Source organism: Hippopotamus amphibius, chromosome 12, assembly GCF_030028045.1.
Source record: "Hippopotamus amphibius kiboko isolate mHipAmp2 chromosome 12, mHipAmp2.hap2, whole genome shotgun sequence".
Lineage (NCBI taxonomy): Eukaryota > Metazoa > Chordata > Mammalia > Artiodactyla > Hippopotamidae > Hippopotamus > Hippopotamus amphibius.
Genome location: NC_080197.1, coordinates 95,909,603 through 95,932,016, shown reverse-complemented (window position 1 = coordinate 95,932,016; position 22,414 = coordinate 95,909,603). Strand labels below are relative to the sequence as shown.

Genomic DNA, 22,414 nt, shown 5'->3' with positions numbered 1-22,414 from the left:
AGTTATTTCATGGTTTTATGCAGGGTGGTAAGTCTAGTCCCTGTTATTCCATCTTACCTAGAAGTAGAAATGACATATGTTTAAATAAATGACTTATTTGAGCAGCGTAATACAACAACGTAAATTTAGGATTTTAGTTAGTACTTAACTTTTCTAGTCTTTGAGGGCCATCGATGCTAAACAGGGTGTCCATGTAGTAGAGCAGCACAGTCCATACCCACCATAGATCATCACAGCATTAGATCAGGTGACAACATTATCCTTTTGTAAACAGGCAGGAGGTGTTTCTGTTTCTAGCCTTCCAAAGACAAGTGTTCATTTCATCCCAAATTAAAAGCATTAAAATATTAAAATATTTTTAACTGTTCATATTCATACCAAATTAAATTCAGTGATGAATACATTGAATAGCTTGAAGCATTATTCTTCCTGTTACTACTATGGTCACCAGTATGGTTAAATATAAAGCAAAAATTTTTGAAGAAAGTGCAGTTGCTCTTCCAAGGAAGTCCTCATTTTGGTCTTTTGAGGTGAAAGACTGCATGATGAGTAGTTCAGGCAAGTCGTTTTAAATTAAGATTTGACTCACAAAACATAAAGTCATGAGGTGAAAGCAGCAAATGCTGTTGAGCAGGTCAAAGGATGTGTTTCTAATAAGTTAGTAGAAATAATAACACTTTGGTAACAGAGGTATATCTAGATTTAGATGCACTCAACTGTTTTATATACATATTGTATTGTAAATTCTGCTTCTTTGTTTTCTTTTTCCACTTAATATTTCAGGGACATGTTTCTGTGTCAAATATCAGTTTTAACAGTTACATAATGTTTCAGTAATTTACTTAACCACATCTGTATTTAATTTTTTCTAACATTTGATATATTGAAAGGCTTTAATTAACAGACTTGTAAATTAAAAATTTTGCACTTATGAAACTAATTTTTAAACAGTAAATTTCTAAGAATCATATTGCTGGGTAGGCATATTTTGAATTTTGAAATACTAATTGCCTTCTAGAAAGGTTTATCAATTAAAATTCCCTCAATACTTGAGTTAAAGCACCTATTTCCCATTCTGGGTTTGTTATAGTTTTTAATCTTCATGAAGTTCATAATTAAAAGGTGATAATTTAATGTTTTTATTTTTCAAATATTTATTTATAAACAGGACATATATTTTTCCTTTCTTGTTTTTTATGTTTTTATGTCTTTACTCATTTATCTACTTTTCTTACTCATTTGTAAAGCTGATTTCAGTTAATGTTGACTCTTTGTCTCTCATGTATTGCTAATGTTTTTCAGTTTAGGGTTTGTCTTTTAATCTAGTTTAAGGCATTTTGCTGTTGCTGAGTTTGATTCTTTTAGGTAAACAAATCTTCTGTTCCTTTTCCTTTTGGAATTTAATTTTCCTGACGTGTTCAGTGATATCAAAGGCAGGGTTGGTAGGAGTGATATTCCCCCATGCAGGCAGTTACTTATTTTAAATTCTCTAAAGGCAGTGTATCTCCCCCAGCTCTTAGCCTGTTGGCATCCACCACCCATCTCTGGTACAGAGAACGAGTAGGGAGGCCTTTTGCATCCTGGTATTACCAGTTTAATTGTGAATAGTTGTTTAGTACTTTAATAGATTTACATTTGATGGTAAAACTTTTGGTTCATCAGAAGTTTATTAGTTGTATTGAATAATGTAGCTACTCCTGTTTTCTTTGTCAAACAACTTATGCTATTATCACTTATTGAAAATATGTCTTTTCCCTACTGCTTTGAATGTCACCTTAATCATATCTCTCCTACATATTTGGGTCTAAGTCCTCCTTTCAGTTTCAGTGCTATGTTCTGTTTTGGTAGAGTAAGGAATGTTTTAATTATGTAATCTTATAGGACAATCGGATTTAAAGTGTTGTTTACTCAATGTTTTTGAAATTCATGATTTTCAAGTAGATATACCGTTTTCAGAGAAACAAATTATAGCAATGTTTTATGCATTTTTGACTTAAAGGTATAAATTGTGGACAGTATATTTCATGTTATTGTATATGCTTTGTGGGTTAAATGTCATTTTATTGCTACCTATTACAATATGTTTGATCCAGACATACTGATGGATTACAGTCCTATCATTATTCAATGTTTATTATTTGAGGGAGATTTTTCCTAAAGGCATCTGTTCTCCATAGATAACTTTAGAAGAAATTGTTAGCACAATCAAGAAATAAAATCATTAGAAATTCATTGGATAAATTTGAATAGTATTTAAAAGTGCATTGTTTTATAATTGAGATAACTCATGGTTACATAAATAGGAATTATGTTCTCCTGCTGGGGTTTGTGTCAGTGAAGATACTTACTTTTAAAGGGAGACGATAAGAAGGTTGAAACCATTTCCACACTGAAGTAAATATTCCTTTCCATGTCCTCACAATTATCTTTCTTAGTGTCCCCTGACTAATTTTGAAGAAGAAAATTCTAATCTTTTGTGCTGTAAGATCTGTGGATTGATGGCTAGAAGGATAGAAAGTAATGTAAAAAGATATGTGCCATAGATGAGAATTTAGACTAAGTGACCCCTCAAGTCTCTTCCTGGTCTAAGATCTTGCAATTCTAAATCCTAATGTTTCTAACAGTAAAGGGGGAAAATACTGAATAGTCTTTGAATAGTACCTTGATGTAATAGATACTCAATAACTGTGTTGAGTGAATAATAAATAACTATTTAATTTAGCCTCCAAAATCTATATGGAGGTTCCTCAAAAAATTGAAAATAGAAATTCTGTATGATCCTGCAATTTCACTTCTGGGCATTTACGTAAAGAAAACAAAAACACTAATTCGAAAAGATATATGCACTTCAGTGTTCACTGCAGCATTATTTACAATAGTCATGACGTGGAAGCAACCTAAATGTCCACTGGTAGATAAATGGATAAAGAAGATGTTATGTGTATACATATATATACATATATATACATGCACACACGCACGCATGCACACATATACACAATGGAATATTATTCAACAATAAAAAATTTTGCCATTTGCAACAACATGGGTGGGTTTAGAGGGTATTATACTAAGTGAAATAAGACAGACAGGAAGACAAATACTGCATGATCTCACTTATGTATGGAAACTAAAAAACAAAACAAATACCCAAAACAAAACAAAAGCACACTCCTAGATAACAGAGAACAAATAGATGGTTGCCAGAAGGGAAGGGGATGAGGAGTTGGGCAACAAAGGTGAAAGGGATTAATAGGTACACATCTTGAGTTATATAATAAATCATGGGAATGTAATATATAGCATAAGGAGTATGATCACTAATATTGTAATAACTTTGTATGGGGATGGATGGTTACTGGATTTATAGTGGTGATCATTTCATAATGTATGCAAATGTCAAATTGTTAGTATGCCTGAAACTAACAGAATATTGTACAATAACTATACTTCAATTTAAAAAATTAGCCTCCAAAATCCCTTTTAAATTCTATACAGGTAAGCATAAACATTGCTAATGAACTAGCTATCTGTGGATAGGTTAGTATTTTTAAATACCCTTTTTGTTTTTTAACTTACATAAGTTTTGGGTATACAGCATTATATTTCAATTCAACATCTGGTAAACACTAATACATTCTCTGCAACTATGAGTTTGTTTTTGTTTTATTTTATTTGTTTATTTGTTTTTTTAAATTTATTATTTTTTTGGGGGTACACCAAGTTCAATCATCTGTTTTTATACACATATTCCCTCCCTCCCTCGACTCCCCCCCCCACCCTCCCCGTCCCAGTCCTCTAAGGCATCTTCCATCCTCGAATTGAACTCCCTTTGTAATACAACAACTTCCCACTGGCTATCTATTTTACAGTTGGTAGTATACATATGTCTGTGCTACTCTCTCACTTCGTCTCAGCTTCCCCTTCACCCCCCGCCCCCCTCAAACCTCGAGTTCTCCAGTCCATTGTCTGCATCTGCATCCTTGTTCTTGTCTTGTCACTGTGTTCATCAGTACCATTTTTAGATTACGTATATGTGAGTTAGCATACAATATTTGTCTTTCTCTTTCTGACTTACTTCACTCTGTATGACAGACTGTAGGTCTATCCACCTCATTACATATAGCTCCATCTCATCCCTTTTGATAGCTGAGTAATATTCCATTGTATATATATGCCACATCTTTTTTATCCATTCATTTGTTGATGGGCATTTAGGTTGCTTCCATGTCCTGGCTATTGTAAATAGTGCTGCAATAAACATTATGGTACATGTTTCTTTTGGGATTATGGTTTTCTTTGGGTATATGCCCAGGAGTGGGATTACTGGATCATATGGTAGTTCTATTTGTAGTTTTTTAAGGAACCTCCAAATTGTTTTCCATAGTGGCTGTACCAACTTACATTCCCACCAACAGTGCAGGAGACTTCCCTTTTCTCCACACCCTCTCCAACATTTGTTGTTTCCAGATTTTGTGACGATGGCCATTCTGATAGATGTGAGGTGATACCTCATTGTGGCTTTGACTTGCATGTCTCTGATGATTAGTGATGTTGAGCATCTTTTCATGTGTTTATTGGCCATCTGTATGTCTTCTTTGGAGAAATGTCTATTTAGGTCTTCCACCCATTTGTGGATTGGGTTATTTGCTTTTTTGGTATTAAGCTTCATGAGCTGCTTGTATATTTTGGAGGTTAATCCTTTGTCCGTTGTTTCATAGGCAGTTATTTTTTCCCATTCTGAGGGTTGCCTTCTAGTCTTCTTTATGGTTTCTTTCGCTGTGCAGAAGCTTTTAAGTTTCATGAGGTCCCATTTGTTTATTCTTGATTTTATTTCCATGATTCTAGGAGGTGGGTCCAAAAGGATCTTGCTTTGATGGATGTCATAGAGTGTTCTGCCTATGTTTTCCTCTAGGAGTTTTATACTGTCTGGCCTTCCATGTAGGTCTTTAATCCATTTGGAGTTTATTTTTGTGTATGGTGTTAGGAAGTGTTCTCATTTCATTCTTTTACATGTAGCTGTCCAATTTTCCCAGCACCACTTATTGAAGAGGCTGTCTTTTTTCCATTGTATACTCGTGCCTCCTTTGTCAAAGATAAGGTGCCCATATGTGTTTGGGCTTACTTCTGAGTTCTCTATTCTATTCCATTGGTCTTCCTTTCTATTTTTGTGCCAGTACCATATTGTCTTGATCACTATGGCCTTGTAGTATAGTTTGAAGTCAGGAAGCCTAGATTCCTCCAGCTCCATTTTTCCTTCTCAAGATTGCTTTGGCTATTCGGGGTCTTTTGCATTTCCATACAAGTCGTAAGATTTCTTGCTCTAGTTCTGTGAAAAATGCCATTGGTAATTTGATCGGGATTGCATTGAATCTGTAAATTGCTTTGGGTAGTACAGTCATTTTCACGATGTTGATTCTTCCAATCCAAGAACATGGTATGTCCCTCCATCTGTTTGTGTCGTCTTTGATTTCTTTCATCAATGTCTTAAAGTTTTCTGCATACGGATCTTTTGCCTCTTTAGGCAGGTTTATTCCTAGGTATTTTATTCTTTTTGTTGCAATACTGAATGGGAGAGTTTCCTTAATTTCTCTTTCTGCTCCTCCGTTGTTAGTGTATAGGAATGCAAGAGATTTCTGTGCATTAATTTTGTATCCTGCTACTTGACTAAACTCATCAATTAGTGCTAGCAGTTTTCTGGTAGAGTCTTTAGGGTTTTCTATATATAATATCATGTCATCTGCAAAGAGTGACAATTTTACTTCTTCTTTTCCAATTTGGATTCCTTTGATTTCTTTTTCTTCTCTGATTGCTGTGGCTAAAATTTCCAAAACTATGTTGAATAATAATGGTGAGAGTGGACACCCTTGTCTTGTTCCTGTTCTTAGAGGGAATTCTTTCAGTTTTTCCCCATTGAGAACGATGTTGGCTTTTGGTTTCTCATATATGGCTTTTATTATGTTGAGGTAATTTCCTTCTATGCCCATTTTCTGGAGAGCTTTTATCATAAATGGATGTTGAACTTTGTCAAAAGCTTTTTCTGCATCTATTGAAATGATCATATGGTTTTTATCCTTCAGTTTGTTGATATGATGTATCACGTTGATTGATTTGCGTATATTGAAGAATCCTTGCATCCCAGGGATAAACCCCACTTGATCGTGGTGTATGATTTTTTTAATGTGCTGTTGCAGTCTGTTAGCTAGTATTTTGTTGAGGAGTTTTGCATCTATATTCATCAGTGATATTGGTCAGTAATTTTCTTTTTTTGTGACATCTTTGCCTGGTTTTGGTATCAGGGTGATGGTGGCCTCGTAGAATGAGTTTGGGAGTGCTCCGCCTTCTACAATATTTTGGAAGAGTTTGAGAAGGATAAGTGTTAGCTCTTCTCGAAATGTTTGATAGAATTCGCCCGTGAATCCATCTGGTCCTGGGCTTTTGTGTAGTGGGAGATTTTTAATCACTGCCTCAATTTCCGTACTTGTGATTAGTCTGTTCATAGTTTCTATTTCTTCCTGGTTCAGTCTTGGAAGATTGTATTTTTCTAAGAATGTATCCATTTCTTCCAGGTTATCCAATTGATTGGCATATAGTTGCTTGTAGTAGTCTCTCATGATGTTTTGTATTTCTGAGGTGTCCGTTGTTACTTCTCCTTTTTCATTTCTAATTCTGTTGATTTGAGTCTTCTTCCTTTTTTGGTGGTGAGTCTGGGTGAATGGTTTATCGATTTTGTTTATCTTCTCTAAGAACCAGCTTTTAGTTTTATTGACCTTTGCTATTGTTTCCTTCCTTTCTTTTTCATTTATTTCTGCTCTGATCTTTATGATTTCTTTCCTTCTGCTGACTTTGGGTTTTTTTTTTTTTTTTTTTTTTTATTCTTTTCTCTCTAATTGTTTTAGGTATAAGGTTAAGTTGCTTACTTGAAGTTTTTCTTGCTTCTTGAGATAGGATTGTAGTGCTATAAACTTCCCTCTTAGAACTGCTTTTGCTGCATCCCGTAGGTTTTGGATCATCATGTTTTCATTGTCATTTCTCTTTAGGTATTTTGTGATTTCTTCTTTGATCTCTTCAATGATATTTTGGTAATTTGGTAGTGTGTCATTTACCTTCTGGTGTTCGTACTTTTTACAGTTTTTCTCCTGTAGTAGATATCTAGTCTCGTAGCATTGTGGTCAGAAAAGATAGTTGATATGATTTCAATTTTCTTCAATTTACCAAGGCTTAATTTGTGAGTCAGGATGCCGTCTATCCTGGAGAATGTTCTGTGTGCACTTGAGAAGAAGGTTTATCCTGTTGTTTTTGGATGGAATGTCCTATTAATATAGATTAAATCCATTTGGTCTAATGTGTTATTTAAAACTTGTGTTTCTTTATTTATTTTCTGTTGGGATGGTCTGTCCATTAGTGTGAGGGAGATTTAAAGTCCCTACTATTATTGTGTTACTATTAATTTCCCTTTTTATGGCTGTTAGCATCTCTCTTCTGTATTGAGGTGCTCCCATGTTGGGTGAATAAATATTTATAGTTGTTATATCTTCTTCTTGGATCGATCCTTTCATCATTATGTAGTTTCCTTCCTTTGTAATGGTCTTTATGTTAAGGTCTATTTTGTCTGATATGAATATTGCTACTCCAGCTTTCTTTTGACTTTCTATTTTCCATCCCCTCACTTTCAGTCTGTATGTGTCCGTAGGTCTGAAGTGGATCTCTTGTAGACAGCATATGTACAGATATTGTTTTTGTATCCATTCAGCCAATCTGTGTCTTTTGGTTGGAGTAATTAATTCATTCACATTTAAGGTAATTATCGATATGTGTTCCTATTACCAGTTTCTTAATTGTTTTGAGTTTGTTTTTGTAGGTCCTTTTCTTCTCTTGTTTTTCCTCTTTAAAGAAGTTCCTTTAGCATTTGTTGTGGAGCTGGCTTGGTGGCACTGAATTCTCTTAGCTTTTGCTTGTCTGTAAAGCTTATGATTTCTCTGTTGAATCTGAATGAGATCCTTGCTTGGTAGAGTAATCTTGGTTGTAGTTTTTTCCCTTTCATCATTTTAAATATATCCTGCCACTCCCTTCTGGTCTGCAGAGTTTCTGCTGAAAAATCAGCTGTTAACCTTATGGGATTCCCTTGTGTGTTATTTGTTGCTTTTCCCCTGCTGATTTTAATATTTTTTCTTGTATTTGATTTTTGGCAGTTTGATTAATATGTGTCTCGGTGTGTTTTTCCTTGGGTTTATCCTGTATGGGACTCTCTGTGCTTCCTGGACTTGATTTACTATTTCCTTTCCCATGTTAGGGAAGTCTGACTATAATCTCCTCAAATATTTTCTGAGACCCTTTCTTTTTTTCTTCTTCTTCTTGGACCCCTATAGTTTGTATGCTGTTCCATTTAATGTCCCACAGGTCTACGAGACTGTCCTATTCTTTTCATTCTGTTTTCTTTATTCTGCTTCACAGCAGTTATTTCCATCATTTTGTCTTCCAGCTCACTTCTCCATTTTTCTGCCTCAAGTATTCTTCTATTGATTCCTTCTAGAGTGTTTTTAATTACAATTGTGTTTTTCATTACTGTTTGTTTGCTCTTTAGTTCTTCTAGGTCCTTATTAAACGTTTCTTATATTTTCTCTGTTCTATTTCTGAGATTTTGGATCATCTTTACTTTCATTACTCTGAATTCTTTTTTGGATAGACTGCCTATCTCCTCTTCATTTGATTGGTTGCGGGTTTTTACCTTGCTCCTTCATCTGCTGCATATTTTTCTGTCTTCTCATTTTGTTTAACTTACTGTATTTGGGGTTCTGCTGTCTGCAGGCTGCAGGATTGTAGTTCCTCTTCTGTTATTTGTCCCTGGTGGGTGAGTTTGGTCCAGTGGCTTGTGCATGTTTCCTGGTGGGGGCAACTGGTATCTTTGTTCTGGCGGGTGGGGCTGGATCTTGTCCCTCTGATGGACAGGACCACGTCTGGTGATGTGTTTTGAGGTGTCTATGAGCTTAGTATGACTTTAGTCAACCTGTCTGCTAATGGATGGTGTTGTGTTCCTGTCTTGCTAGTTGTTTGTCATGAGGGGTCCAGCACTGGTGTTTGCTGGTCCTTGGGTGGAGGTGGGTCTTAGTGTTGGGACAGAGACTCCTGGGAGAGCTCTTGCTGATAATTATTCCATGTGGCTGGGAGTTCTCTGGTGGTCCAACATTCTGGCCTTGGCTCTCCCACTTTGGAGACTCAGGCCCATCCCCTGGCTGGAACACCAAGACTCTGAAAGCCCCACCACGTGGAAGAAATGGAGGAAGAGAAACAAAACAAAACAAAACAAAAAAACCGAAGGGACAAAACCTCAAGACAGATGCTAAAAGCAAAGCTGAACCGTCACAATCACACAAAGAAACAACACATATGCATTCACAAAAAGAAAAGGAAAAAAAAAAGTGAAAACAAAGCAGAAGAAGCAGCCAAACCAATAAACAAACCCAAAAACAAAAGCAAACACTAAAACTAAAAACTAAACTAACAAATACATAAAACCAGAAAAAAATCAAATGCAGAAAGGAAACTAATAAAAGGCAATGAAAGTATAAAACAGACACAAAAAAAAATCCCCAAAAATAAATGTAAAGACAGAAGGATGAAAACAAAAGGAAAAATTACAAATCAACAAAGTAGTAAAGTAAAAATGGAAAAATATAGAATATACTTTAAAATAAAATGAAAACAAAGCAAAACAAAGTAAAAAAAAAACACAAGGAAAAACAATATAACAAAAAATTACAGTAGAAATAGGAAAAAGAAATAATAAAATAAAAATATATTAAAAATAAAAGCATAAAAAGGAAAAGAAAAAGTATATTAAAAATGAAAATTAAAAGAATAATAAAGAACAAGATAATGAAACATAAAGAACCAAACATACAAAAAGAAAAAGTAGTAATATTTTCTTGTGACTTTGGCTGTCAGTGTTCTTGCCCCCACAGTGATCCAGAGCCAATCCCTACCTACCCAGAAGGTCCTCTGATTCTTCTAGGACCTGCTGTGGGCACTGTGGGGCCAACTCGGACTCTGATCTGACCTTACCCTGCATGTACTTGCCCTCAAAGTTCACAGTTGCCTCCCAAGTCCACAGCCTCATTTGTGGGAGCACTCACTGTCTATTCAGGTATGCTCCTGTGGCTGCATGGAGATTTTTCCTTTTTTCTTTTGTCACACAGCCCTTAGGGTTCAGCTTTGAATTTGGACCTGCCTCTGCATGTGGGCCACCCTCAGGTGTCTGTTCCCCTCCCAGCCAAGAGGGGTGAAAGCAGTGGCTGATTAGGGCTCACTTGCTCTCTCAAGCAGAGGGTAGGGAGGGATATGACACAATTGGAACGTGCATAGGGGTTGGCAGCAGAGGTCGGCATAAAGTTGCGAGAGCCTGAAGCACCCTGTGCATTCTCCCAGGGAAGTTGGCCCTGGATAGTACAATATATACCTTTATATCCTTCACATAGTTTATTAATTTTTTGCCACACTGTTGTTCTCTGTCTTGCTCTGTTTGAATATGAGTCTTTGAAATTAAGTTGCGGACATCATGCTTTGTTACCCAGAAACATATTTGCACGTATTTCCTTAGTATAAGGAAGTTTGCTTGCATAATAACCATACCGTTATCACAGCTAAGAAAATTAATACAGTTGATAACTTTCTGTCCAGAATTATAGTCTACATTTTCTTTTCGTTTACATTATAGCATATCACATAAAAAATCATTTTTTTAGTTACTGCATAGTACATAGTATTTAACCGATTTCCTTTTGTAGTTGAATTTCTTTAGATTGTTGATATTTTTACTGTTATAGGTAATGATGAAATGATTCTTTTTTTTTCCTAAAGTGATTAAAAGTGATTTATCTCAATTTTGAAGTGAAAGGTTTTATTTTCCTTTAAAAGAATTTCAGGCATGAACCTAAACCCCGAGAGAGAGGGCTTTTATTCAAGATTTCCTTTTTAGTTTTCAATATGGTTCAAGGAGCAGAGTCACAAGTTCTTGAAATAATGAAGCCATTAACATTTTAGCCAGCTTAAAATGACTTGGGAGTGAAGTCTAGAAATCTCCCTCCTGATGCCTCCTTTGTCTGAAACACTGCCCTGGGAATAGTTATTATTAAGAATGATGTAGATTTTGTTCCCCTTTTAGGCTTTATTTATTTAACTATGAAACATCACTCAATAATTTACTGTTGAATGTTTATCCTTATTATTCTTCAAGGTTGACCTTGGGGTGAAATGTTGTGGGACAGGGATGTTAACTGATTTAATTAAGATGTCTCCTTATAGAGATGATATAGCCTGTTTAGAACTCATCTTCCTGACTCTTCATCAGCATATATTCCTAAATATATACCTCCTTGGATGTATAAGCCCAGGGGTTGGGCATATTTATTAATATATCTGCTTACTTTCAGGGTTTCGTGCACCTGAAGTTGCTAGAGGAAATGTCATTTATAATCAACAGGCTGATGTTTATTCATTTGGTTTGCTACTCTATGACATTTTCACAACTGGAGGTAGAATAGCAGAGGGTTTGAAGTTTCCAAATGAGTTTGATGAATTGGCAATACAAGGAAAATTACCTGGTAAGTTTTATTTTATCTACAATAAAGATTATTATTATTTTTTAATATTAGCAGCTTCAATTCCACATTATTTAATTGTAGTTGTATACTAATTCATTTCACAGCTGATAATTTTTTGTTTAATAAATGAATATTCTTAAATTCTGTTATATATTAATAAAAATCATATGAAAAAGTTTTAGAGTTTCTTTTTGGTGTTCCAAATTAATATCGATATATTTGGTATTGATATATTTAATGTTGATATATTTAGAAGAATACTCAGAAAAGGAAATACTGTAGAACTCCAGGCTTAGTGACTTTTCTTCTCACAGGGAGTTACTGAGTGTCCATTAGCTTGGAGTATTTTCATTTTCTTGGAGTGAAGTAATTTCTATGCAGGAATGGAAGCTTGAGTTATTTACAGTAATAATTTTTAGTAGTAAATATTAGTAAGAATTAGTAAGTGAGTATTTAATGAGATCAAATCTCATTTTGAATGGTTGCCTCATGCTTTAAAGAAATTCTAGGACTTTGTCATTTGTTCCTTAACTTTTACTTCAGTTCTCATTCTAAACTATTCTTTTAAATGTATTTAGTTGTTTCTCATATTTTCTGCTTTCCTTTGCATTGGAGAAAAATTTTTAGTGTACTCTATTCCAGCTACAGGGCATATAGCTTTAACTATCTCCTTTTGGGGGACCTTTAAAGATTCCCAACAGAAGGAAATCTATCATTATTTGACTAAACTTTGTGCACAATCTGGGTCATCTCCCTCATTTTATCAGTTAGCTTTCCAGTGAAAGTTTTCAGTTCTACACCAATCAGAAAAATGGTGTACTCTTATAAAAACACAAATGTGCACAGACGGACTGTGGGGATATAAGGATTAAATGCTTGCCTACTTTGAATATTAAAATAAAAAATATTTGCAAAGAAGTCTAATTATTATATGAACAAAAGTGTTTTCAAAGCCTATTTGAAATGAAGGTATGAAATGAAAATCTGTTTTTATTCCATTGGTATTTGTGTCTCTTTTTGTACTGTGAAAAATCATGGAATCTAGAAAAATGGTACTGATGAATGTAGTGGCAGGGCAGAAATAGAGATGCAGACGTAGAGAATGGACCTGAGGGCACTGCGAGGAGGGGAAGCTGGGAGGTAGTGAGAGAGTAGCATTGACATATACACACTACCAAATGTAAAATAGGTGGCTAGTGGGAAGCTACTGCAGAGCCCAGGGAGATCAGCTTGATGCTTTGTGAAGACCTGAAGGGGTAGGATAAGGAGGTTGGGAGGGAGGCTCCAGAGGGAGGGGATATGGGGATATATGTATACATATAGCAGATTCACTTTGTTGTACAGCAGAAACTAACACAATACTGTAAAGCAAATATGCTCCAATAAAGATAAAAAAAAAAAATCGACTCTTTTTTGACGTCTCTGGTGGAGATAGTTAACAAAATTAACTTTAAGAATGATTATATATAGAGATCAGTGTTTCCTTTGGAATGTCTGGACCTCTCATACACATTGAGAAGAAATAAAATGATTGTTCTGATTGGTCCAGTGTTTTAGCATGGTATGTTTTTTAATGTTTTAGATCCAGTTAAAGAATATGGTTGTGCCCCATGGCCTATGGTTGAGAAGTTAATTAAAAAATGTTTGAAAGAAAATCCTCAAGAAAGACCTACTTCTGCCCAGGTATCCGTTATAGTCAAAATTTATCCATATTTTGTACTGAACATCAAAAATGTATATGCAATATTTAAATACATATATGCAAGTATATAAATACACATGCACAGTTTAAAACAGTTATAAAGCAAAACTCCTATATCCCCTCACCACACCAGGCACAAAATAAAGGACCAACACCTCAGAAGCGCACATATGCCTGTTTCTGATTGCGTTACCCTCTTTTCCCTATAGATGTAGCCACTCTCCTGACTTCCATGATAATCAGTTTGTTTTTCTCTTTATGGTTTTACTACCCAGTTTAGTTTTCCTGTATTCATAATTTATTTAAAATGGAATCATAGTCACACGCTGTTCTGAGTTTTTTCAGTTGTTCTCCCAACATTATTTTGTAAGCTTCATTCATGCTGTTGAACACAGCTGTTGATTACTTTCCCTGCTATTCCTTTCCATTGTTTAAATGTACAACAGTGTATTTACCTGTGATCATATCAATGGCTATTGGTATTGTTTCTAGTTTCTGACTATTATGAACAGTACTTTATGAGTGTGGTTGTACATGTCTCCTAGTGTATGAGAATTGCTTTGTGGTATATACAATATTTAGGAGTTGAATTGCAGAATCATGCAGTATGGGAATATTTAAATCATTTTCTGAAGAAGTTGTACCAGCTTAACACTTCTATCACCTTTATGTTAGGGTAGCTGTTTTTTTTGTTGTTTTTTTTAATACATTCTCCCTAAACATTGTACTATTTTTCTCAATTTTTCCCAAATAGATTTAGTCATGTATTAATTTACATTTTCTTAATTACTAATAAAGAGGAGCATCTCTTTATATTTTCATTGGTCATATATATGTTTCCTCTTCTGGGAATTGCCTGTTCATTGTTTTGCCCATTTTTCTCTTGAGTTATTTGTGTAAAAATGAAATTTAAAAGAAATTCTTCATACATTATATACTAATCCTTTGTTGGTTATATATGTTGCAAATTTCTTTTCCCAATTCATGGTTTTCATTTTTGTTTCCTATAAGGTGCCATTTGATTAACAGAATTTCTTAATTTTAATGGAGATAGATTTAACAGTTTTTCTCTTTATGGTTATTAATTTTAGGGTCTTATTTTAAAAGGTCCTTATCTCTCTGAGTCACAAAAATATTTTCCTGTGGTTTCTTGAAAAAGTTTAAGTTTTGCTTTTAATAGTTAAGTTCTTAATCCATCAGGAATTGACATTTTTATCTAGATTCAGTTTCCTTTTTCTGTATGGATAATCAATTTTTTCAGCTTCATCTATGAAATAGTTTCTCCCTTTGTCTTGCATTGATCTTTTTCCTTTTTTTTCCATTTCCACTCTGTAATATACACTGAAAAATACATACACACACATTCTCTTCCATTGGTCAACTTACCTGTTCTTCCTCCAATACAATCCTGTCTTAATTCCTGAAGCTTTATTATAGTCTCCTTTCCCTGCCCCCCCTTATTTTTATCCTTTAGGCATGTTTTAGCTGTTCTTTGGTCTAATTTTTCCATATAAAATGTTTTAATCACTTTGTCAACTTTTATGAAAAATCCTATTGTGCTTTGGATTAGACTTGCATTGAATCTGTAGACAGTATCCTAATGATACATTAAATCTCTCTACTCTTGAATGTGGGTTATCTCTCTATTTAGGTCTTCTTAAGTGTCTTTCAATAAAGTTTTATAATTCCACATACAGGTGTTGCACATCTTTTTCCGGATTTTCTTTCTGTAAATTGCTTTAAATGCAATTCCAGGCAGAGATGTTTTTGAACCACCAAAGCGATGGGAATCTGATCAACAAATCTTGAGAGCAAGCTTATGAATAACAATTTCTCAGGGTTCTTTTGCTCTCCCTCCCTGTGTCTGTAAAGTCCCAAGGCAACTTTCCTTATAGACCAGTGAGAGTGGGAGCATGAAAGGGCTTTATTTCTGATTCTCTTTTACTCTGAATATGCAGCCCTTTGGGATCGCAGCTTTATGGGAACAGGGCAGTTACTACATTCTCCACTTTGGGCAGGCCCTAGATTTTAACTCTTTCCCACTGGCCCCACAAGGCACTCAAAACTACATATCAGTTTTACATCAGTAGACAAATGCCTTAAGGGAACATCTGGCTTTAGGGTTCATCTGACCTCTTTGGATTCTGTCTTTCGTTAATACTTTGGGCTGATAATTCTATATTGTGTTGTCAAATCTTTAATGTTTTTAAGAGACTAAAAAAATAATTTTAAGTTGTATTCAGCTGGAAGTTTTGTCCAAAAAACCTCTTCCACCATATTATCGGAAACAGAACTCTTACTATGTTTTAAATGAAACAGATTTTAATAGATCAAAATAAGAGCTGTTTTTATGTTGTGGACTTTCAATTTTGTATAATGATTCATTGAAAAATTTTTGTGCAGTTTTAAATTTCCTACTCAGAAATAGCTGATGACATATATACACTGACTTTATCAAATGTCATAAAATCATCTTGACAGTTTGCTCTACTTGCTTTTTAATTTGGGTTGCTACCAGTGCTAATCACACAGACTTTTGAAAAAATTTATCATAGTGGAATTTTCCAAAGCTTAATTATTGTTTTACTTTGTCATCATTTAATTTTTACTTATTTCACCTGTATTTTATAGATTACATATTCTTTTTTTAAGAACTTTTGAGATAATTAACATACAATAAACTGCATATATTTAAGGTGTACAATTTGAGAATTTTTTTCTTATTAGTAATGTATATATGGCAATCCCAATCTCCCAATTCATCCCACCCCTGCCCCCTGGCTTTCCTCACTTAGTGTCCATATATTTGTTCTCTACATCTGTGTCTCTATTTCTGCCTTGCAGTCTGGTTGATTTGTGCCATTTTTCTATATTCCGCATATATGTGTTAATATACAATATTTGTTTTTCTGTTTCTGACTCACTTCACTCTGTATGACAGTCTCTAGGCCCATCCATGTCTCTACAAATGTCCCAGTTTTGTTCCTTTTTATGGCTGAGTAGTATTCCATTGTATATATGTACCACATCTTCTTTATCCATTTCTCTGTTGATGGACATTTAGGTTGCTTCTATGTCCTGGTTATTGAAAACAGTGCTGCAGTGAACATTGGGGTGCATGTGTCTTTTTGAATTATGGTTTTCTCTGGGTATATGCCCAGTAGTGGGATTGCTGGGTCATATGGTAACTCTATTTAGTTTTTCAAGGAACCTCCATACTGTTATCCACAGTGGCTGTATCAATTTACATTCCCACCAACAGTGCAAGAGCGTCCCCTTTTCTCCACACCCCCTCCAGCATTTACTGTTTGCAGATTTTCTGATGATGGAGATTATGTAAGAATCCTGAGGGGTTTTTTTTTTCAGCACATGGCAGTATTCAGAAACTTTCACATACCTATTTAGTCTTTAAGACACAGTGTGTGCTAGACAAGGTGGGTAAACTCATTACCTTTGTCAGATGAGGCACTGAGAGTAAAGGAGCTTTTCTTGGAGTCTTGTGAGTGGCTGGCAGGTGGTTTTGACACGGGGCTCTAACTCTGTTTTGCTGACTCCTGGTTCTATTTCCTTACATTGGCTCTATACCATCTCTCTAGTTGTTTCCTGCTTTAAGGAAAAACATAAAAACAGAATCTAGAGGTGAGTTGTGAATTTTGTTACCAAAGATCAAAATTTCTTTTCTCTTCAACTAGTGGAAGGTCTATTCTATTGTTGGCCCTAATGTTTACCTTCAATATGATGCATCTCTGCAATATCAAATGGTTGCAGAATAGCTCCTGATTCTGCTAAATTTCTGTTCATTTGGCACTTTTGAGATTTTCTTTTCAAGTTACGAAACATACCATACATACAAAAGTACATATATCATGCACAGTTTAAAAATAAGTACTATTTTGTCCATAGTTTGACTGTTAATCTTGTTGCTCTGGGTGGGTCACAGTTTGAATAACAGATTTAGGTTTTTCTTGATAGAGCTACAACATTTACTACTACATCATGTATAATGATATGATCTTTCAAGAGGACATGTGTTAACTTGATGTGTGTAATTTTGTTGTTTGTTAAACTTTCTCAGGTCTTTGATATTTTGAATTCAGCTGAGTTAATCTGTCTGATGAGACGTATATCAGTACCTAAACACTTGATTGTTGAGTGCATGGGTGCTCTGAATCATAACAGCAAGAATGCAAGCATTTGGCTGGGCTGTGGGCACCCTGACAAAGGACAGCTCTCATTTCTTGACTTAAATACGGAAAGATACACTTCTGAGGTAATCCAAATACCCTTTAAGGCTGTGATACTCTAGAAAACTCACTTTACGAATTATTTTAAAGCGTGTACCACTTAAAAGTTATTTAGGGATGCTTAGTGCGCAGGTGCGAAGGGTCTGGCTGGGGCTGGGGCTGGGAGAGGGCTTGAAGACACAGCATTTGGTTTTTGGACACAGTGACAGAGCTATCTGGGTTCAACCACTGGGCAGAAAGTGTTTGCCAGCGGCCTTGAACAGGGCCCGTGAGATTCCCGATGGTGTCCATGACTTTCAAGTGGAGCTGAAGCAAATGATTCTTTAAAAAAAAAAAAGTTGCTTAGGAAGAAATTAAATGAGCTAATATAGGTGTGTTATTAAATTAGCTTCCTGTTAGAACACGTGTATTCACATGAAGTTAAGTAGTGTGTATTTTGTTTTAAAATCTCAGTACATGTGTGTCATAGGTCAGGATTCCTAGAAACACAGCCTGAAACAAAGAATCTTATATGAGTGATTTAAGGAGAGAGAAACTTTTAAGGAGGTATGGGAAGCCAGATAGATCTGAGCTTTTAGTAGCCAACATTCAGAGCAGCTGGGAATGGGTGACAGAGGAGATCTAGGCATGGCTTCTACAAGATGGATAAATTACATTGGGAAATATAAGGTAAATTTCTAGACTTGAAAAACCTAATGTTTTGATTGTTACCTTGAAATAAATGTTGTGGCAAAACATTTTTCTGAAGGTTGAACAAACGTCCTATATTATTTTGATGGAGTAAGAAATTATACTGAGAAATAATTTTCAATTTTTAAATTTTAGTTTCAGGTGAAATCTAGACAGGCTATTTATTTATTTAGCCAGTTAACTCATTTACTGTTGAAAGTTACAGAAAATTGGCATTGTTTTTAAAATTAAAAGCAACAAAGTAAAAAGACCTAAGTATGTGGATTATATAATATTTTCTCTATGCAAGTTCTAGTCACTTAAGCTAGAACCGAGTCTTTTAGAGTGTGTTTTCTTTTCTTAACAGGAAGTTACTGATAGCAGAGTACTGTGCCTGGCCTTGGTGCATCTTCCTGTTGAAAAGGAAAACTGGATTGTGTCTGGAACACAGTCTGGCACACTCCTCGTCATCAATACTGAAGATGGGAGAAAGAGGCATACCCTGGAAAAGATGACTGATTCTGTTACTTGCTTGTATTGCAGTTCCTTTTCCAAGCAAAGGTAAGGTAGTGAATTTGACCATTGGGGGAAAATTATGTATCTTTTAGATGGCTTAACTGGTGCAGAATTGTTACAGTGTCAGCAAAGGTTGCTCATTTTTAACCTTTTTCCATTGATTGCATATATTGAAGAGAATTATAGCCACAAAGATGTTTGTGTTTTTCTGTATACGGATTAAGCTGAGGCAGTTAAAAAATAGGTTAGTCATTTCTTCAGGCCTCTAGCCTTGCTCCTGATTTTACCTCAACTATGGCTGTATCTCTTTACCACTCATCACATCACTTTACATTTGTAGGGCCTCTACAAAGTCTTATTCATTCTTTGTGTGCACGTAGATCAATAACCTGTTATATGCCATTCTAAAGCATATCACTTAACTAACTACCACATTAGAAAGAAACTTCAGTAAGTGAATTCATAAGTTGTTAACAGGTGAAAATGGCTTAACTATTATCAGTCAAAAGGATCTTACCTGAAAGGAATTTATCCAAATGGCAGAATTTCAGATGTGAGTAACAGTTTAGTTGCTGTAATATTTGGGGCAGTATGATTTCCAGGAGCCATTTAGATTATATACCATATACTTCTCTGGTTTAAATCAGTACTGGAAAATAGATACGTATTAGAAAAATGTGAAATCCAAGCTTTTGGTGGCTGAAATACAAACTCCACTGGCAATTTTGGAGTTGAAATTTATTTGGATACTGACAAAAATTTCATCAGACGAAGTCACATAGGCAAGGAAGACTTTAAGACTGTTGCAGTAGGGGAGAGGGATTGAACTCAGCTCTGCTGAAATAAAAGGTGGGAGAGTTTTTAAACCCTGTAATGACCTAATGGAAAAGTACTGGAGGATGTTAGGGGAGGGGGAGGGTCAGTGTGATTGGGCCATCTGTTTGCCAATTGTTGCTTATTGAAGTTGGGCTTGTACTGTCCCACAAAGACTGGGGAAAGAGCTGTCATCCTTATTGATGACATTTCAGAGAGGACTCCCATATCAATGAGAAAGACATTCTTGAGACAAACTTGCAAGAGTCTGGGAGAAGATCTACATCTTCAATGGGCAGAGAAAGAAGTTACAATTTAAGTTTTCTCAAGTAAATGCTTATAAGGAAAGGGACATTGGGGCCAGTAATAGGGCAGAGCACTGTCTAATGCTTAGTTAAATTAGGGGGAATGTTAAGGCCATTTTGGTCAATATAAGCATTCTTTTTGTAACAATTTTGACATTTTTTTTCTTTCAGCAAGCAAAAAAATTTCCTTTTAGTGGGAACTGCTGATGGTAACTTAGCAATTTTTGAAGATAAAACTGTTAAGGTAAATGTTGAACACATTCTACATCAAAATCTAAGTTCTTTGTTTTATGTTTACTCATCACCACCCTCCTTTTAATTGATTATAAACTCTCTGAGATCAAGGATCATATATTCTACTTTTTATCCTTTTATTGCTTCAGAAAGTCTTGTACACAATAGATTCTCTATGAGTACTTGCTGATTAACTGTATATTTTATATGAATGAACCAAGGATGAATTGATAAGATTTAATTTATAATGTTAGGGATGAAAATAATTCCATTTTTATATAAGTGAAGTAGACAATTTCTTATAAATATATTGTATAAAAAACAAGGGAAACAAGTATTAAGTCTGGCTTGCTACCAACGTATTCTTTAACTGAAGATATCATTTGACTTTCTCGTCTAAAGATTCATATCTATCATTAAAGCATTAATTTCTCCATCCATCATTCATCTGTAGTTTCATCTAGTCATTCAACATGCTGCCAATTCATACTCTTTGTTATCAGAAAAACTTATTATCTAATGGGAGACAAAGAAGTAATTATAATATAATCCCTAGGTTACTGCCTGTACAATTTTTACATAGAGAAGTGAAGAGATTGGTTATAAGGATGTATACATTGAATACCATTTGAATTAAATCCTGTTTTTATAAATCCTTTGAAGAATGTATCCTGAATTTTTATTTTAATACCTCTAACCATTAAGATGGGAAAACAGTTTTTAGAAAGCTCGAATTTTACACTGTTTCATTCTGTAGATACTCAATTTTCTAAATGTGTTTGCTCTTTTTTGGTAAAGTGTAAAGGAGCTACTCCTTTGAAGATATTCAATATAGGAGATGTCAGCACTCCACTGATGTGTTTGAGTGAATCCATGAATTCAGCTGAAAAAAACATTATGTGGGGAGGATGTGGTACAAAAGTTTTCTCATTTTCTGATGATTTCACCATTCAGAAACTCATTGAAACCAGGACAAATCAGCTGTAAGTTATTCCCATGTATGCAACTAATTTATCATTTTATTCATGTGTATTCTTTATAATCATGTCAATAATGCTAATGATAGTCCCAAACAAAAATCTTTCAAACTGTATACTTTACTTTTCTATTGTAAATTGAATATTCATTATTGAATTTAGAAAGCAGACAGGCATTAAAAAATCACCCAGTCTAATCATATCTGGGATGAAATATGAAAACCCATGGTAATTTTATTAGTATTTGTCAATCTAAGTTTTTATCATTTTCATTATCTCTGTATCAAATTAAACATGGAATTTGAAAGGCAGTCAACTCATTATTTTACTAAAGATAGGGATTTTACACATGTATTTTGGATACTTTTCTTTGTTCTTTTTTTTTATTGAGGTATAGTTGTGTGTTTATTTTATATGTAGTAGTTTCTACCCCTTAATCCCCCTGGTGCTCTCTCCCTTCTCTGTCCCCACTGGTAAACACTAGTTTGTTCTCTGCATCTGTGAGTCTGATTCTATTTTGTTATATTCATTAGTTTGTTTTATTTTTCAGATTCCACATATAAGTGATATAAAACAGTATTTGTCTTTCTTTCTTTGATTTATTTCACTTAGCATGATAACCTCTAAGTCCATCCATGTTGTTGCAAATGGCAAAATTTGATTCTTTTTTATAGCTAGGTATTATTCCATTGTATATGTATGTATACCACATCTTCTTTATCCATTCATCTGTTAATAGACACTTGGGTTGCTTCCATATCTTGGCTATTGTAAATAATTCTACAATAAATATTAGGGTACATGTATCCTTTAAAATTAATATTTTCTTTTTTTTTTTGAATAAATACCCAGGAGTGGAAATCCTGGGTCATATGGTAGTTCTATTTTTAGTTTTTTGAGAGACCTCCATACTGTTTTTCACAGTGGCTGCACCAATTTACATTCTCACCAACACTGTATGAGGTTTCCCTTTTCTCCACATTCCTGCCAATATTTGTTATTTGTGGTACTTTTGATGATAGCCATTTTGACAGATGTGAGGTAGTATCTCATTGTGGTTTTAATTTGGATTTCTCTGATTAATGATGTTGAGCATCTTTTCATGTGCCTATTGACCATCTGTATGTTTTCTTTGGAAAAAATGTCTATTCAGGTCTTCTGCCCATTTTTTAACTGGGTTTTTGGGGGGTTTTTGATGTTGAGTAGTAGGAGCTGTTTATATATGAGAGTGAGTCAAAAATTTCCTGCTCTCCAGTTACATTAAAACTTCTGTTGGCCACACTGTCTTATCAGTGCCACTACCATATTGTTTTGATTACTGTAACTTTGTAATATAGTCTGAAGTCAGGAAGTG

General features: G+C 34.7%; 1 protein-coding gene across 4 annotated transcripts in view; it reads left to right on the top strand.

Annotated features, from left to right (window-relative positions):
* LRRK2 (leucine rich repeat kinase 2) overlaps positions 1 to 22,414 on the top strand; it is a 146,270-nt gene that overhangs the window by 109,080 nt on the left and 14,776 nt on the right. For all 4 annotated transcript variants that reach the window (XM_057701760.1, XM_057701758.1, XM_057701757.1 and 1 more), the window contains exons 42-47: positions 11,430 to 11,600; positions 13,183 to 13,283; positions 17,378 to 17,572; positions 18,583 to 18,776; positions 20,021 to 20,093; positions 20,882 to 21,066. In XM_057701760.1, coding sequence (XP_057557743.1) covers positions 11,430 to 11,600; positions 13,183 to 13,283; positions 17,378 to 17,572; positions 18,583 to 18,776; positions 20,021 to 20,093; positions 20,882 to 21,066 — 919 coding nt within the window. The remainder of the gene's footprint in view (positions 1 to 11,429; positions 11,601 to 13,182; positions 13,284 to 17,377; positions 17,573 to 18,582; positions 18,777 to 20,020; positions 20,094 to 20,881; positions 21,067 to 22,414) is intronic.